A 19260-nucleotide genomic window follows, 5' to 3' on the forward strand; every position below is an offset into this window, starting at 1 on the left:
CGCAAGTAGAACTCTTTCTTTTTCCTTTCTTTTCCGAACTCGCGATGCAAAGAGGAGGCAGTGTCACTCTCTTTGTGCCCAATCGTTTTTGTTGTTTCGATTCACGACAGAAGACGCCGTTTTCTCATTCTCTTCACCGGTTTTGATGCTACTTGTAGGGGAAGAAGAGCGTAGGCGTTTTCGAGGCGTAAGGGTTCTGATTTGGGGAATTTCAGGTTCTGTTTTGGGTTGAGGTTTCTGAAGTTGGGGATTTCTAGGGTTGTTCCTTTGTTCTTTATTGCAGGTTTTGGATCACGTGTTTGAGTTGAAGTTTGAATTGAGATTTTGATTTCTGATTTCGCGTTTCTGAGTTTGAAACTGATGGTTTTATGTGAGTTTGCATTTTTGGTGTTTGATCGTATAAACATGATGAGTTGTTTGGTGTTCTATTTCTGCTTCATTTTGGGTTTGCTTTCTCGTCGTGGTTGCAAGGGCAACGACCTTTACGGGTGGTGGTTGGCAGCGTGTTCGTGTTAATTAACCATGACAAATCTGGATGGTATAAGTTGGGTCTCTAAATTGTTTGTTCTGACCTTTGGGATGGATTAATTAGTCCTAAAGACCTATCAGTTTTGAAATGGCTAATAATAGGAAAAAGAGAATTGGAAATAAATTTAATTAAAAAGGGAATTGGAAATAAACTTAACTTAAAAAGGAAATTGGAAATTTAATTTATTAAGGAAATTAATGAAGTTTAATGAGATTTTAAAGTAATTGGAAATCAAATTAGTTAAAATTAAATATTTTGGAATTAGAAATTAATTTATTTTCATAAAAAGAGACGTATTGAGGTTTTAATGATTAATTAAAGTAATAATGATTTAATATTTTTGAATTGGGTTCTGATTCTTAAAATATTATATAAATTTATATTGGGTTTGTATATTGGTTTGTAAGTGATGAAAAGAGAGGTGTGGATAGTATTTAGTTTGACTATGGGTTATGTTTGGTTGACTTCTTGGATTGATAATTGTAAAACCAATAAGTGGATATCCATAGAATGGACTATAAATTTTAATATCTTGATAATTAAGTTGAGGTCTTGTTAGCGGTATACATTTGAAGAGAGAGAGAGGTGTCTATCTTGTACCTAGTAAATCTTGAGTTTTGAACTATTTACCGTGTGTTTATGAGCGGGAAAGCTACAAGTAGTATGTTTATGAGCCTGTATGAGGAAGCTACAGGTAGTATGTTTATGACCCTGTATGGGGAAGCTACATGTTGCATGTTTTTGAGCCTGTATGGGGAAGCTACATGTAGTATGCTTATGAGCATGTATGGGAAAGCTACAGGTGGTATGTTTATGAACCTATATGGGGAAGCTACAAGTGGTATGTTTATGAGCCTATATGGGGAAGCTACAGGTGGTATGCTTATGAGCATGTATGAGGAAGCTACATGTGGTATGTTTATGAACCTGTATAGGGAAGCTACAAGTGGTATGTTTGTGAGCCTGTATGGGGAAGCTACAGGCGATATGTTTATGAACCTGTATGGGGAAGCTACAAGTGGTATGGTTGGATACAAGAGATAGATCAAGGACCTTCTCGATGATGTTGGGAATTTGTAGTGACAATGTGTTGAAGACATTGTCGATAGGATAACATTGATGGTATAATCATGATAGGGTTAATGAGGATATTGATGATGTAAATGGTGTAAAAATGATTATGTTAGTAGGATAACGCTGTAGATGATTGATTTGTTATTAAGTTGTGCTTGTTTTCTATGTACAAATTTTATTGTCATTGGTTGTGCTAGGGTAGCTTACCCATATTTGTTTGTATTGTGGTTGTGTGGTGTTTTGTGATGATCGTATGACATTTGGTTATACGGGAGTAGAGGATGTTACAGATGCTCCAGATGCTTGAAAGAGCCGCGAGAGTGGAAAGACGACTTGGGTTATTTAAAGCTTTTGTGCTATAAATTTTAGAAACAATGTAATTGGGTTTGCTTTATTTCGTTTTGATTTTATTAATTCGAAATTATATAAGTTGACTATATATAATGATATTATGTTTTTCTAAAGTTTTCAGCTTAGTCATAACTGCTATAACGATCATATTTTTAAATATGTTTGACTAGCATTAAATGCAAATCGATGACATTAATTGTGCATTCAATTAAGAGTTGTGTTAGTTGTAATTCTGTTACACCTAGTTTTTATGTAACCGATTACATTACTAACATAATCAATTACTTTGCGTCTGATATGATGAAAACTATAAATTAACGCATTACTTGTGTTTCTAAAGACTTTTTGATCAATTGTACACTTTCATATCTGACATCTTTGATCTGAGAAAGCTTTTACAGATTACATATACGCTCCAAGAATCAAGAAGTGAAGATTGTAAAGAAACTTGAAGGATTCTTGAGAGAATTGTTAAGAACTTGACTAGTTGATCTGATTCGCACTAGTGAGGTGTATCTGCTATGATCAGAAAAAGTTTCTGCACTCGTTGATTGTGTTGTGTCCTTGGTCGTGTGCGACACGAAGAAGAGTGAGGAGCTCTTGGACTTTGAGAGGGGATTCTCAAAGGGTTTCTGTAGCAAGAACGTGTGTGTGCAAGTGTTTTCTTTTCTATATTTGATTGTGAGTGGGAAAGGTGTTTACATTGTGAGAGTGTGTTCACTGTAAAACCTTTGGTATAGTTCTCAAATCATTATAGTGAAATATCCTTCAATCTAAGGTTGATTGGAAGGGTATTCATTGTAGGCATTAAGGCCGAACCAAGATAAAAACCTTGTGTTTGTTCTTCTTTCCCTATCTCTTTTACTTTAAACTGCATACACGCTTACTTACATTGCAAGAAAGTTTAAAGATCATTCTAACTTTGCAAAAATATTTGAAAAGCACTCATTTTTATAAATCACCAATTCACCCTCCCTCTTGGTGTTGAGAAATGATCGAGATCATACCCGAATTAAATTAATATGCAATTAAGTGCAGTATAATACTAGGAAGTGACTCCTAGGTCGTCTCTCAAGGACCAACTTACTCTGTCAAAGGTTTAGACACAAAATAGGGGGTTGTGAAGATTTGTGCTAAATAAAATTAATTCAACAAGAAATGCATATTAAACAGTTATTAAAAACGGTTGGTCACTAGCTCAATTACAATTTCAATCACAGATTAGCAACAATAAACACTACTCTAACTCCTCATCCAACACAAGTTAACCAATTAAGCAAAGACTAACCATGTTTTCGTAATTGTAAACTATGCAAATGCAATGCACAAGTTCAATCAATTCCGCACCATACAGTCCAATCAACTAAGCAAAGATTAAACATCAATTAGCCAACTAAACGTATACCCAATCGCTAGCACAAAACAAATTGAATGTTGAGCCAAATCAAAGCAGCAAAATCACACTTCCAACACAATTACTCACTCCTCTAACCCTTATGAATTAACCAACTAAGCAAAGACAAATCATGCTTACATAAAAGCGACCTAAGCAAACGCAATGCTCCCATTTAATCATTTTCATGCTGCCACAGATTAAGCAAATGTGGTTTAATCGACTAAGCGAAGATTAAATACAATTAGGCAACTAAGCGTGTACCCAATTGCAAGCTGATGAGTCAATATTTTCTTGACTTCACTTAGCTTATTGTACTACATTTAATTAAGGAATTGGGCAAGAATGTCCATTATTTCCCCAATTTTTCTATTTGTGCTTAATTTTCTCAATAATTCTTATTTTAATTAATTTGAATTATCTGAGGCTAATTATTGTCATTATTAATTGTAGGGATATTTTTGGAAGTATATTTTGGGACAAAGAAGAGCTTGACCACGTCAACATTATAGTTTAATTTCATTTTAAATTCGTTTATAATGTAATTGGGTCAAACTTTATGACTTTGGACCCATTTTTTGTCAACATTTAGAAGAAGTCCATTAGAAGAGCAATTTTGTAATTTGAGGTTTTAAATACCCAAATCAAATTTTAGGTTTTCTAACTCTCCTCATTCTGCAAATTCAGATTTTCTTTCTTCTTGGAGAGCTCCTTTCTAGGTTTTTCCTTTTTTCCTGTTCTTTTCTTAGCTTAATCTTGTTATGAACTTGTTTGAGATTAATTGAATTCGTTTCCGCACTTTAACGTGTTCTTTCGTTCTCTTTTCTGTTTTTAATTTGGTATTGCAGCTCTAGCTTCATTCCCAACTTCGTTTTTTTCCATTTGAATTGCATTTTTGTTCCGTTTATTGTGTTTAATTTGCGTTTTCAAACACTTTCAATCCCAATTGCGTTTTCTATTTTTTTCTAGGTTCTAATGTTTCGTTTTCTGCATTTGGGTGTTCGTTTTTGTGCATTGAATTTGAGTTTTTCTCCATTGGGTTTGCGTTTTGTGCATTGGAATTTTGTTTCTGCATTGATGTTTCAATTATGTTTTGATTGTTTACAACTCGTTTCGATGAAAGGGTAAATCTGTTGTGTTGGTAATTGGTGGAACTGCATTGTCTCCATGAGGTTAATTTGTTGTCATTGTGCTTTTAACCTTGCATAGTATTAATCTGTTATGGGCTTTTCAAATTAGGTATACGCTTAGTTGCCTAATTCGTGTGTGCAGAATTGATTAATCATGTGCAATTGCGTTTGTTTAATTTGTAATTTGAAAACTCAATCCGTCTTCGCTTAGTTGGTTGATTGGTGTTGGATTAAGGAGGGAGCGATTAATTATCTCTAATCAGGGATTAGAGTCATTGCAAGGAAACCAATAACCAACCTGCCTTTAATTAGTGAATTTAGTTAGCAAAACTGTCCACACAACACCCCCTCCCCCCCCCCCTCCCCCCACTACGTGTTCGACCTAATTCCTAAACCACATTTGGTCCTTGAGAGATGACCTAAGGGTCAATCTCCTAGTTTATACTACACTTAATTGCATATTAATTTGAGTCAGGTACGACCTCGATCACAAACATATAACATAAGTAAATATGGAGCAAGGTTAAAACAACGAGATCACCATGAAAGACCAACAATCTCAAGGAAAACGAAGTAATTTTGTCAATGACCAACCAAATAGAATTGAAAACATTAAACTAAATGTGGACATAAAAACTAGAGCGAAAATGAGAAACTGAACGATATTATTAGGAAAGTCGAACGGTACTAACAATAGCCGAACGGTTCTAACAGTGAAGTGTGTTAGAAGTCGAACGGTACAAAGAAGTACAGCCGGTAAGAGGGAGAGGAGAAGAGAAGTAGGAAGCAAGAGCTAGAAACCGAACGTACTAGTAATGAGCCAAACTATACTAACAGTGACCGAAAGGTTCTAACAATGAAGTGTGCTAGAAGCCGAACAGTCGGTATGAGGGACAGAAGAAGAGAAGCAGGGAGGAAGAGCTAGAAACGAAACAGTACTACAATTATTAGAAAGGGAAACGAAGATAAACAAGCGAATGGAAACGAGAATGGAAAACTATTGCAATTAATTCCAAAATGAGTTCATACAGAATAAAGTCGAACGATATTACATCAATAAAATGCAAATAAGATCAGAATGCAGAAACTACAACACCAAAAAAACGAACAAGAACAAGTTGAATGGTTCCAACAATAATGTATGTTAGAGACCGAACGATATCAAAAGGAACAATGTGGCATAATTAAAACCCCAATAGAATCAAAACGCAACTGAATTGAACGAAACTCCAAAGTTGGAGCGAAAATATGGGAAAACGGAATAGAAACCGAGTACAAGGATGGAGAACAAAAATGAACAGTAAAAACCGATTGGCATCAACAAATGACCAAAGAAAACATACATGAAGAAGAAACTTGAGTGCAATAACAAATTCAACTATGAAATTGTGAAGAGAGTGAGTTCAATACATGAAGTGATGGCAACCCCTTTAGGGACTTACCGTCCAAAGAAGTATCAACTTCTTTCTAAGACCAAGAAAGGGAAGTTGAATAAAGGACTTAATCTTTTCTTTCTAAAGTCTTAGAATGCTCTCTTTGCTAAATACTTTTACATTGCTTTTGTAGAATATTAATAAAAGGGAGGAACCATGTTTATGCAACTCCAAAAGGCTGCCACGTAAGAAAACCAAAGAAGCACAAATGGATGGTTGGTGTCCACGGCCTTTGCACTACGTCAATGCCAAAGACAGCAACTCCATCTTCTTCAAACGCTTTGCTGAGTTGGAAACTATAGCTTGCTCCCCAAGCTTCCTCCATTTGTTTTACAGCATGTGCATCTTTAAAATAACTTGCACATTACGTTTTAGAAGCTCTCCTTCTTCTATAAATAGAGAGTTTCATCACTTGTAAATGTAACTTGATTTGAAGTAAGGAAATGCTGCCAATTTTCAGCTTTTACTCTCAAGTTCACCCTTGTGCATTGTTATCTTGCACCTCCTCTAGCTTCTTTCCCCTTTGGAAAGCTTGCTGAGCTAGAACTCTACCAAACAGCCACTCCAAAACACTTCCAACATATTCACGAACACCTTGCATGCGTCCATAAACTCCACTGCATTTCATTCAATCCGCTGCCAGTTCTTTGCTTCGGGAAGCTTCTTCTGCATTTCCTGGAGTTGCTTCCATCATTTGGCATCAAGAGCCAGCCGTTCCATACACGCTCCAAGAGCTAAGCCACTCTCATCTTCATTTTTTTTTATTTTCATTTCCGTGTTGTTTTGTTGTGCATCTGTCACTGTTTCATTGTGTTTCATTTTGATTTCATGTTTTGCTGTGGATGTTTGATTCCATTCACTGTTCCTTAGTTTTTAATCATCATTTTAATCGGTGCAACTTCTTTAATTTTCGTTTGAAGTCAGCTCAATCATAATTCCAGTTTTGTCTAGTTTTGTGCAAGTCATTGCCGTGTTTTTACTGTTTCATTGGAGTACATCTGTTCCAGCAATATTTCTTTGTTGTTTAAGTGTGTCCAGTGCAGTGATAGCACTTTCTTGATCATATAAGCATCCAGACATTGTCTAGCTTTGATCCTATGAGCTAAAGCATTGACACAAGTTCATTATGTTTTGCAATTCTGCATAAAACGTGATTTCTGCTTGGATTTGGTATATTCTGTTTTGTCCAGATTTATTGATTCTAATGACTTGAGACAAGTTTATTTGATGATTTTATACATGTTTCAAGTACTGGCAATCTGTATTCACCATTAAAATTCAAAAACAGTAGTTGAGTTGCTCAAAAGTTTGGATTCCAAAACTGTCTCAGTTTTTCATCAGCTTTGCACTGTGCTGATTTCTTTGGTTTGTCTTAGGCCATTTAAGATCTGCTAGCTTAATTTTTCCAGCTAGATTTAGTTGCTCAAGACCTTTCCTACATGTTTCTTGATCTAGCCATCTTTGCTTCTGCTGTTTTAGTCATTTAAAGTGATGTTTTACCACTTTTTGCTGCATAATTAGCAACTACAACAGTGATTTTGGAATTCTGAGTGTTTTGGTGTAGTTTGCATGTTTGAGCAAGTATATTTGGTGAATTGAAATCTATTTCTACTGTATATTTGGTAAATTTTCAGTCTATGTGCAAAAACACTATCCAAACCATTGAATTTGCTTGAATTTTGCAAGTGGACCATTGATTTTATGTTGTGGTTCCTTTCTTTGCTGTTTTATTGTTTGCACATCTTCAAATCCTTGATACAATGTTGCTCCAAACATCAAATGTTGTTTCCAAAGGTGTTGATGCAGATTCACCCATTCATCTATCAAATTTTGGTCAATTTTGGAAGTGAAACGGTGAAATTCTGCTAAGCCTTTGTCTTTGCTGTCGAAGTGTTTGTACACATCAAAATTGATGACATAAACTTGTTTGAAATATCATTAGAGCCTTAGATACACTACCATTCATTTTGCACACTGCTGTTCCATTTTTTCCAGCCACATTTTTGGTGTAGTATGCATTTCTTTGCTGTTTTCTACACTTAAACGTTTCAATTTGCAATTTGGATTGGCAAAAGCTAGGGGATTCTGTTCCAACCATTTGTGAATCATTATACAAGTGAATTCAAATCATCAAAAAGCACATAAACCCTACAATCCAGTTTTCACGAATCCAAACCAGAAAATACAACAATCTGCTGTTCTTTGTGGCATTTCATCAAACAGTTTTACATTTTCATCAAACACTTACATTGCACAGAATTCCATCACTGTTTTGGGTTTTTCTTACTTTTGTAATCTGTTCTAGACCCTATCTTAAGTTCCTTTCGTGTGCTAGCCTTTATTCCAGCCCCAAAGTGTTTAGCAATCACCTTTTCTTGACTTCCATATTCTGCTGTCATATTACTTTTGCATTCAACTTGGATGCCCCATTCTTTTGATCACTCACGGGTTTTTGTGATTCTTGTTTGCTGGAACATCATATTTTGGTGGAGTTTTAACATCCAGCTAGGCCTTATCAAAGGGGTAGCATCTTAAGGAGTGGAGGTCTTACTAACATTGCTTCAAGTGGACTTCAAGAGGAATTTACATTGGCTGTCCAACACCTCCTTGCAGCAGAAAAACACCATTCTAAAGTTCCATTTCAGCTCATTTACTTTGCCTTTGCAGCCACACTTGGCTTTGTTTAAATAGTTCTACATTTCATTGTATATTTGGCTTTCTATCACGGAACCTTTGTAGTATATTCTTCTTTGCTTTTGAAACTTGAGTTACTTGGGGAAAATGCTTATCAAGCAATTCCAAGTACTCCATTAAACATTGTAATAGTCTAGTTGCGCATCTTAGTGTGGAAGTGTGTCAAGTGGCTCCCATTGTCATTTGCACTTTCACATAGGGTCGTTTTTTCTTTTTCCATTCATTTCATACTTTCTTTCTTTTACTTGTTGAATATTTGTGTTCTACGTCTCCGTGATAGCTAGATGCGCTACCATACAGACAAACCTTCGATTGGTTTATTAGGGGCATAACATCGTTACATTCCAAAAAACGTTTTGAAAGACTTCTATCTAGAAATTTGGGTAAGAAACGTCAGGAGACACTTTGGTTAAGGAAGGACAAGGTTTCTAAGCTTGTCCATTGTGACTCACCTCTCCTTCCTAGGAGCTATTCGATTTCTTCACCTTTAGAATCTCAATAGAAGTCATTCACCAAAAACAAGCAAATCCTCTTTTCCAAAAGTTTTGATTCATACTTGTGCAAGGCTTTCAAATATTTGTGAAAACACTTTCTCTACTTCACAAGCATGAGTCACTCTAGTGTTCAAGGTAACACCAATCATGATTAGGACAACATAGAGTTGAGAGAAGAGCTCAATAGAACCAAGGCTGAGTTACATGAACTAAGGGAAATGGTCGCCAATCTTACTCTCATTCAAAGAGGGCATTCACAAGGGGATCACTCTCATAGGCAAAACCATGATCATGATGATCATTCCCAACATAGTGGTCACCATAGTTATCACCCTTATGATCACTATCAACGCCCTCCTAGGCGTCATCATAACCATAGAGACCATCATGTGGAACCTAAACTTGACCTTCCACCCTTCTATGGAAGAGACAATGTAGAAGAATACTTTGAGTGGGAGATGACGGTCGAACAGATTTTTGAGTGCTACCACATAGATGATAGGAGGCGAGTGACCTTAGCTACTTTGACATTTCAAGGAACAGCCCTCTATTGGTGGACATCCATCATAAGAGATCAAAAGATGCATGGCGACTGCACCATCCAATACTGGGATGAATTGAAAGCAACCTTACACAGAAGGCATGTCCCAGCCTATTATGCTAGAGAAGTCATGGACAAGCTCCATCGACTTCAACAAAGAAACATGAGTGTTGAGGAATACCGAAAAAAGTTAGAATTACTCATGTTAAGAGTTGGGATAAAAGAGGAAGAGAGATTCACCATAGCTAGGTTCCAAAGCGGTCTTAACTATGAGATAAGAGATAAGGTAGAACTTTTACCTTATTTAGATCTCAATGATTTTGTGCAGCTATGTGTGAGAGTGGAAGAACAAATTAGAAGAAAAGCTTCCACTAAAAGGAACTACCCTACCACCTCCAACAATAGGACAGATACTAAGACGGACGGTAGTCCAAAGAGGTATGAAAAGCCTTAAGAAAAAGAAATAGAAAAAGAGAAAGTGAGAGGTAAAGAAAAAGAGAGAGAGCGAGAAAGAAATACCTTTCACAAAGAATCTTCAAAAGAAACAAGGGGTAGAGAGACCAAATGCTTTAAGTGTGGAGAGAGAGGACATTATTCTTCTGAGTGTCCTCACAAACGGTCTACTTGTCTCTTAGACCATCAAAGTCAAAATCTTCTAGTGACTCAAATACTTCTATATCTGAGGAAGAAGCCTTACCTTGTGAAGGTGAGTTATTATTGGTAAGACGACTTCTTGGAAGTCAAACCCATGAACTAGAACAATCACAAAGGGAAAACCTATTCAGAACAAGATGCAAAATCTTTGAAAACACTTGTTCATTGATTGTGGATAGTGGTTCCTCTTGCAATTGTTGTAGTTCTAGAGTGGTGCACAAATTGGCCTTACCTACTATTTCTCATCCCAAGCCTTATAAGCTTCAGTGGATAACAGAGGATGAAGAAATAGTAGTAAAGACACAGGTAACCATACCAATATCCATTGGCAACTATGAAGAAAATGTTTTATGTGATGTTGTTCCAATGGATGCTGGGCATGTATTACTTGGTAGGCCATGGCAATTTGATCATAATTCCACTCATGATGGCTATACCGACAAAATAACTTTCTTCCATAAAGGAAATAAAATCACATTGATTCCTCTTACACCTGAATAAGTGAAAGAAGATGAGATAATAATCAAAGAAAAAATTGAAAAAGAAAGAAAACAAGAAAATAGGTTGGCCAAGCAACCTTCTCAAGAAAAGAAGAATGAGGCAAAGGTATGCATGTTGTTAACTTCTTCATTAAAAGGTAAATACCTTGAATCTTCTTCTCAAAAACATCACTTTGTTTCTTCATTTTATCATGGGGAATGTTCAAAACAAAGTGAATTCAAAAAAATATTAAAGGCCAATACTTCTTCTAAAACCATTTTTGTCAAAAGGCCTTCATTTTATCTTCTTATCTTTACATATACTTCATTCATCATACTAATTTTTGCTATTTTTTGTAGATATATTTTTGACCCCGGTGGCCAATAACACCCAAAGTTGTGCTTCTTTCTTTCTTCTCGATTTGAGGACAAATCGTTTTAAAGAGGGAGGGAATGATGGCAACCGCTTTAGGGACTTACCATCCAAAGAAGTATCAACTTCTCTCTAAGACCAAGAAAGGGAAGTTGAATAAAGGACTGAATCTTTTCTTTCTAAAGTCTTAGAATGTTCTCTTTGCTAAATACTTTTACATTGCTTTTGTAGAATATTAATAAAAGGGAGAAACCATGTCTATGCAACTCCAAAAGGCTACCACGTAAGAAAACCAAAGAAGCACAAATGGATGGTTGGTGTCCACGGCCTTTGCACTACATTAACGCCCAAAGATAGCAACTCCATCTTCTTCAAATGCTTTGCTGAGTTGGCAACTATAGCTTGCTCCCCAAGCTTCCTCCATTTGTTTTACAACATGTGCATCTTTAAAATAACTTGCACAATAGGTTTTAGAAGTTCTCCTTCTTCTATAAATAGAGAGTTTCATCACTTGTAAATGTAACTTGATTTGAAGTAAGGAAATGCTGCCAATTTTCAGCTTTTACTCTCAAGTTCACCCTTGTGCATTGTTATCTTGCACCTCCTCTAGCTTCTTTCCCCTTTGGAAAGCTTGCTGAGCTAGAACTCTACCAAACAGCCACTCCAAAACACTTCCAGCATATTCACGAACACCTTGCATGCGTCCATAAACTCCACTGCATTTCATTCAATCTGCTGCCAGTTCTCTGCTTCGGGAAGCTTCTTCTGCATTTCCTGGAGTTGCTTCCATCATGAAGAGTTAAAGAAAGCAAAACCTAAAACCTCCCAAAGGGGGTGGGAACTCTCCAAAGGGCTGCCAAAAATGTGAATGAAGGAGAGCCCCTGTTAAACTGATTTTTGTCGCCTAAAATCAGAAAATCCTAAGTTTCCCCACTAATGTAGTAAAGGGACAACCTAGGTATCAATCCACAGATTCAGTACAATTATGTTAAAAGTGTAAAGTTAATTCTTGTATTTTATTCTACCTAATTATTTACTAATAAGGTGGGGAAAATTTAAAATGAATGTAAAGGAATTTAAAAAGAAAAGAGTAAAGAAAAGGAATCTGTAAAAAAAAAAGTGTAATTTGAAATAAAAAAATGAGAATAGAAATCTAAACTACCTAAGACAGAAATAGAACTTTAGCTAATATGAGAATTAAATGCAACTAAAATGACCTAAAACTAGAACTGTAAACAAACAACTCAAATTGGAAATTAAAAGCTAAACAAATCCTAAAAGTTAAATGAGTGTGAACCTATATGAAATGTAAGGATAAAGTGGCTATTCTAATATGGAAAGTAATCAATGATGAAGAAGATTAACAAGCACTAAAACAATTCTACAGAAATGCTAAAAACAAAGAAGCAAACTAAAGATATTAGACAAAAACGAAATAACAGATGAAAATGTGTAATAGATTGAATGAAAGAGTCTCAATTCCTCTTCAGAAAGACATTCTGAGAAATTTAAGCTCTCCTTGGGGTCTTTTTAGTTCATATTTCAGAACTTAAAATGGAAATTCTCACTCAATTATTCAACCAATGCACACTTTCACAAGAAAGTGAATACAACACTAAAATTGAACTTAATCTGACAATTATGAAGCTTAACATCTCTCAAGAAGACCTCTTGAAAATCTAGGCCCACCTTGCGGTCCTATTACATCCAAAACAGATGTAGAAATGTGGATGTTTTCCTTCAAAATTCTCAAACATAGTTCAATTACAAAATTAAAATCACACATACTAGAAATAATAGAAAGAAAAACATATATATGAGTGATTCTTTATTTATTGAACTCCTACCCAACTCGAGAAGACATCTTGATAAGGCACGCCCACCTCGGGGTTGTTTAATTCCAAAAAGGAATTACAAATGTGCATATTTACTAGTTCAAATCAATTTTCCTTTAAAAACAACACAAGAACACAATCACATAATCACACAAGAACGAAAAAAAATCAAAACAACATAATCATATAGCACTTAACACAAAGAAAAATCAAGATAACAGAATCATATCACCACGGTTGTCACCACCGTGAGTTTGGTCAAACGCGAGAAAAAAAATGAAAACCTACTCTATAGAAAGCGTAAACCCTAAGCTAAAAAAATGTAAAGCTGTAAAGTGAAAAGTTTCTATGTAGAAGTGTTTACATAGCAGAAGCAAACCCCTTTATATAGGGTTACAAAAAAGAAAAGAGAAAAGAAAGGGGAAAAAGGAAAAAAATGGGAGAGGGGGGAACCTTGCTCGAGAAACCAAAACAAAATATCTTATACACTCCTCAACCAACTCAGCCTTTATTTTACTCTCTCTCTCTCCCCCTAACAAACTAACAAATTTTCCCGTCATTTAATTCCCTAACATTAACTCTCTACCGTTCGGTATTATCACTTTATATCGTTCGACCCTTCGCTCCTTCCTCCCTTGCTGCCACCGTTCTCGATATTAATATATATACCGTTCGGCCCTTATTCCCTATCGTTCAGCCCTTACTTCCCACCTCTTTTATTCCTCCTCTCATATACCTTTAGCTTCCTAACATTACCCTCCCCTCAAACATCAACCTTGTCCTCAAGGTTGAAGTCAGGAAACTGTTGTCTAATGTAATACTCCTCTTCCAAAGTGGCGCCCTCCAATCCACCTTGTTGGCATTGTATTAGAACTTGGGGTATCTCCTCCTCGTGCTACATTTTATTTCGCCTCTGCAACACTTTCTCTAGAGCATATATGGGTCGATCATTATGTAAGTCAACTGGTAAGGCACCTTCAACTGTATGTGCACCCATGGTTAACTTTAGTTGGGAGACCTGGAAAACTAGGTGGATTCGTGCTGTTTCCGGTAGCCGCAACTGGAAAGCTACTAGCCCCACTTGTTTCTCCACTAGAAATGGTCCATAATACCGCGCGGTTAGCTTAGGATGTACTTTGCCAGGCATAGACGTTTGTCTATGAGGTCTGATTTTAAGGAAAACCCGATCCCCTTCCTTGATCGAGGCTTCTTTTCTTTTCTTATTAGCATAATGAGTCATTTGTTCCTGGGCCCTTGCCCTGCAACTGTTTCAGTGCTTCATCACAGGTTTGCAGATCTTGAGCAATTGATTCTACTATTGTCTTGCTTAGTATGTAGCCTATTATGGTTGGTGTTGGTCTCCCGTAAACTGACTTAAAAGGTGTACGTTTATAAGCTCCCTGGTAGCTGGTATTATACTAGTATTTTGCCCATGGCAACACCAAACTCTAGACCTTGGGCTGCTCTGAACTGAAACAACGTAAATATGTCTCCAACACAGTTTAGAAATTTTGTTTGTCCATCCATTTCTGGATTGTAAGCAGTGCTCATGTGGAGTTGTGTTCCTTGCAACCTGAAAATCTCCTTCCAAAATAAGCTGATGAAAGTGGGGTCCCTGTCACTCACAATAGATAGCGGAATCCCATGAAGTCTAATAACTTCCTTCACAAAATTTCTGTTATGGATTTGGTAGTGTAGGGGTGTTTAATGGGAATAAAATGCCTATATTTACTTAACCTATCCACAACTACCAATATCGTGTCATATCTTTGGGATTTTGGTAGTTTCACCACAAAATCCATGCTAATTTCCTCCCATATCGCCTAAGGAATGGGTAGTGGTTGAAGAAGCCCTTGAGGTGAAGATGTTAAGTACTTATGTTGTTGACAAACTAAGTAAGCAGCCACATATTCTGTTACAGTCTTCTTCATGCCCACCCAATGGAGAGACTGTGACATCCTCTTATAAGTTCTATAAACTCCCGAGTGCCCTCCCGTCAACGTGTTGTGAAATTCTGCTAACAGTTTGTGTATCCACTCAGACTGGGCAGAGAGAACTAGCTTCCCTTTATAATGTAATCTCCTGTTCTCCATTGTATAAGTCGAATGAGAGTCTGGGTCAGCCTTTAACTCTTCCATAATTTTTATCAAACTAGCATCCCTTTCTACCTCTTCCATCAATTCTTAAAACTTTGGCCAGATCGGTCTGGATATCATTTTCAGCACTTTTTCTCTCTCTTCCAATTCCTCCCCTTTCCTTGAGAGCCCATCTGCCACCTTATTGGATGCTCTCGTCCTATATACCATATCAAATACATAACCCAGCAATTTAGCCAGCCAATTCTGCTGGTTTTGGGTAGTAATCCGTTGCTCCAACAAATACCTCAAACTCCTTTGGTCAGTATAAACAACAAACCTTTGGCCCAAAAGGTATGGCTGCTGGTGTTGGATAGCTAACACCAAAGCCATCAATTCCTTCTCATAGACCGATTTGGTGAGTGAAACTTCTGATAACGCCTTGCTAAGTAAGCATTCGGTTTTTCTGTTCTAAGATAGGACTGCTCCTAAGCCTGTATCGGATGCATTGCATTCTACTTGAAACGGTTGTGAAAAATCATGTAATGCCAATACTAGAGTCGTGGTTACTGCTTCTTTGAGCCTCTTCATGGCTTATGTCCCTGTTGGAGACCATTCAAACCTCCCCCTTTTAAGCATGTTTATGAGAGGTCGAGCAATCTTCCCATAATCCCTAATGAATCTCCTATAATACCCAGTCAGCCACAAAAAAACCCCTCAACTCCCTAATACTCTTGGGCTCGGGCCATGTTGTCACAACAGAAATCTGCTCCTCATCCATCTCTACTCCTACCTCTAAGATTTTGTGTCCCAAATATCGAATTTGTTTTCTCCCGAATTCACACTTTTTTCTATTAGCAAATAGTTTCTGTTGCATTAGCACCTCCAAAACTTGTCGTAAATGTTGCATATGTTCATCCCAAGACTTACTATATATCAATATATCATCAAAAAATACCAACACGCACCTCCTCAAGAACGACCTTAGGACAATATTCATCATGTCTTAGAACGTGGCAGGGGCATTTGTTAGCCCAAAAGGCATCACAAGGAATTCATAGTGCCCTTGGTAAGTTCTGAAGGCTGTCTTTGGAATGTCTTCGGTTTCATCATGATTTGATGATATCCATCCTTTAAATCAACCTTGGAAAAGTAGGTTGCCCCTTGTAACTCATCCAACAATTCTTCTATAACATGGATTGGGGATTTATCTGCCACGGTGACCCTATTAAGTGCCCTGTAGTCCACACAAAATCTACAGCTCCCATCTCTTTTTTTTCACTAGTATTACTGGACTTGAGTATGGGCTATTGCTAGGACGAATAATGCCCAGACTCAGCATTTCCTCAACTTGTCTTTTTATCTCCATTTTCATAAGATGTGGGCAACAGTATGGCCTAACACTTATGGGTTCGGTACCTTCCTTTAGGGGTATTCGGTGGTCTACTTTCCTCTCAGGTGGCAACCCCTAAGGTTCTTGAAACACCCCTTCAAAATCTGTCAGAATCTGTTTCAACCCTACTTCCTGCACTGGTGCCCATCTCTCTGCTTCCCAATTTGCCTCAACCGCTTCTGCTTGGCTTAAGCTCCATACTAGAGTCATAGCTTCTATCTCTTTATCTTTTAAGAGAACTTCTGGAGTCACCATTCTTCATGTCAAAGTGGGGTCGCCTTTTATCTCCACTTCCTTCCCTTCTTGTTCCACCTTCATCATGAGTTGTCCCCGGTCTACTTTAATCTCTCCAAGGGAAGCCAACCAAGTGACCCCAATATCACATCCACACCGCCTAACTCAAAGAGATACAACTTATCTTTGACTTCCAAACCGTCTAACTTCACAGAAATTCTTGTATAATACCCCCTGGTCACTTTCTTTTGCACATCCCCTAAGCACACTTTATAAGGAAGTGTGTCGGTGCTTTCCAACCTCAACTCTTTCACCAATCTGGTGGATATAAAGTTGTGACTCGCTCCGTTGTCAGTCAATACCAAAACCTTTCTCCCTTGCACCCACCCTTGCAATTTCATAGTATTGGACTGCATCAACCCTCCTGTAGAGAAAACAAAAAGTTCCATGGTGGTTTGCTCCATGTCGATAGTTTCTTCAGTCTCATCTTCTTCGTCTTCTTCCACTAATATCATCACCCTCAGGCTCCTCTCCGCACACCTATGGCCAGGGTTGTAAGGGCCTCCATAGTGGAAATAGTGCCTATCTTCACGCCTCTTAATATACTCAGGGTAAGGCAGTGTCCTTACTCCCCCTTCCTTAGGCATTCCCTCCTTCACTACTACCTGCCCTGGAGTTCGCGTTACTGGAAACACCCTCTTTCTTCACCTCTTGCCCTTCGCCAGCGTTCACAAACCCCTCCAACAAACCTCGGTAGGTTTCCATTCTCACGACGGTCCCTAAACTCGAGGAATATCTTCCCCATGTCGCCCCTCCTTTTCCTCCTATTCTGCCACTTCCTCGCGATACAAATCCAGCCTGTTCGATGTCTCGAGCTCGCTCCATCGCCGTCAATAGATCACGTGGGTCGTGCGGTCTCACCTTATTTTGCAGTCCCTCCTACAACCCAGCGAAAAAATACCCCAATAATTTCTCCTCACTCACTCCCGCTGCCTACGCCAACAGGAATTCGAACTCTTGGATGTACTCGTCGACACTCCCCTTCTGTCGCACGGTGGCCAATTTCTCATACACCGTTCCCCTATTCAGTCCACCGAACCTCCGCGTCAGAGCGTCAGTAAACATTGTCCAAGTTGGATGCCTAGTCTTCTTCAGCCAGAAGCAGAACCAATAACTAGCGCCTCCCTCCATACAGATATATAACAGTTTCATCTTCTCCTTCTCCGTCACATTCTGGAGATCGAAGAATTTCTCGGCCTTCGCGATCCAGCTCATGCGATTCGTTCCTTCGAATGTAGGTAGTTCAACGCGCTTCATCCAACTACATTGCAACCTCAAAGGTTATAGCTACCATTGTGAACTAAAAAAAACCATTATCCTTTATGCAAATTTCAAAGTCACAAGCATCCAAAGGATAAACAAAGGAAGATACTATCATTAATATTTATCAAAAGAATTTTGGTGTGTTTTATGTGTCAAATTCAGAAATATACCAAATGAGAAAACAAGAAAATTGGCGAAAGAAATGGGGAAGGTTCAAATGTCAACATGAAAACCCCACCCCCACTTGGCTTGCATTATGCCATATTTTAACCTACCATGACACATGGAATTTTAATATGGGATATATCATTTCAAGATGGGCCTTCCTTGCATGTTTCATCCAAATTTCAATGCCTCTCTCATTTCTCACAAGAAATTTTCACACGTAAACAACATAACTTGAATATGCAATTTTTATCTACATTATTACTTTATCTGAGCTGATGAAGTGGCTTTCCAACCGTGTGAAAACCTTTTCTCTTCAAATGCATCTGACGCCGTTTAAGTTCGACCAAGCCAAACCCTGTGATTTCCTGCTCCGTGATCGCCACCTCGGAGCTTGTCGTTCCGTCCAAGCTCGAGCAACTTGCGGCGGAGTTTCGATCACTGCGGGAGCCGCGAGACATTAGGGTTGGGGGAGAGTCAGAGTGGAGAAAATGCAAAACGTGCGGCGAAGTGAAAATTAGGGTTAGGGAACGAGTGACAGAGTGGAGAAGATACAAAAGGCAAAGGAAAGTCGATGCGAAGGAGAAGTTAAGGTGAAAGAACGAGAGACAAAATGAAGAAGATGAAAAGGCAAATGGAAGGTATGGTGAAGGGAAAGTTGGGGTGGGAGAATGAGAGGCAGAGAAGAGAAAATGCAAAAGTGAAGACGAAGTGAAGAGAAAATTAAGAAATTATTTACACACTTACATGTGGTTCGACTGAAACCGCCAAAAAGTTTTAAAAGAAACATAGTTGTAATTTCTATTAAAACCGCAGAGAAAAAGAACTCTATTATATTATATATTTTTGTAGTGCAAGAACAAAAGAATTTGCATAGTTTAGTCAAAATGACTTATATTCATGACTATGATATTTCATGATAAGTATTTATAAAATATAGCAAATATACATCGAATAAACCCTTCAAGTATACATCGAATAAGTTTACAATTGTAATATTTCACCTCTTTCCAATTTTTGGAAAGGTATATCAGGTTGGAAAGGTATATATCAGGTCCAGAAAGTGCTTGTGTTTTGTGTATTTTTGTGT

General features: G+C 37.7%; 2 protein-coding genes and 1 pseudogene across 2 annotated transcripts; 1 reads left to right on the forward strand and 2 right to left on the reverse strand.

Annotated features, from left to right (window-relative positions):
- The first annotated feature begins 9211 nt into the window (after nucleotides 1–9211).
- Nucleotides 9212–10794, forward strand: LOC148206209 (uncharacterized; annotated as a pseudogene).
- A 3081-nt stretch (nucleotides 10795–13875) lies between these two features.
- On the reverse strand, nucleotides 13876–14220 carry LOC148206210 (uncharacterized). Its single transcript, XM_088107243.1, has one exon. The coding sequence runs from the start codon at nucleotides 14218–14220 to the stop codon at nucleotides 13876–13878; it is 345 nt and encodes a 114-aa protein (XP_087963369.1).
- Nucleotides 14221–14393: 173 nt separating this feature from the next.
- On the reverse strand, nucleotides 14394–15157 carry LOC148206211 (uncharacterized). Its single transcript, XM_088107250.1, has 2 exons — nucleotides 14856–15157; nucleotides 14394–14655 (listed from the first exon to the last, which is right to left on the reverse strand). Exons 1-2 carry the CDS (start codon nucleotides 15155–15157, stop codon nucleotides 14394–14396), a joined length of 564 nt encoding a protein of 187 aa, XP_087963376.1.
- Between the last annotated feature and the right edge of the window lie 4103 nt (nucleotides 15158–19260).

Source organism: Vigna umbellata, chromosome 1 (genome assembly GCF_029865625.1).
Source record: "Vigna umbellata cultivar VRB3 chromosome 1, Vumbellata_1.0, whole genome shotgun sequence".
Lineage (NCBI taxonomy): Eukaryota > Viridiplantae > Streptophyta > Magnoliopsida > Fabales > Fabaceae > Vigna > Vigna umbellata.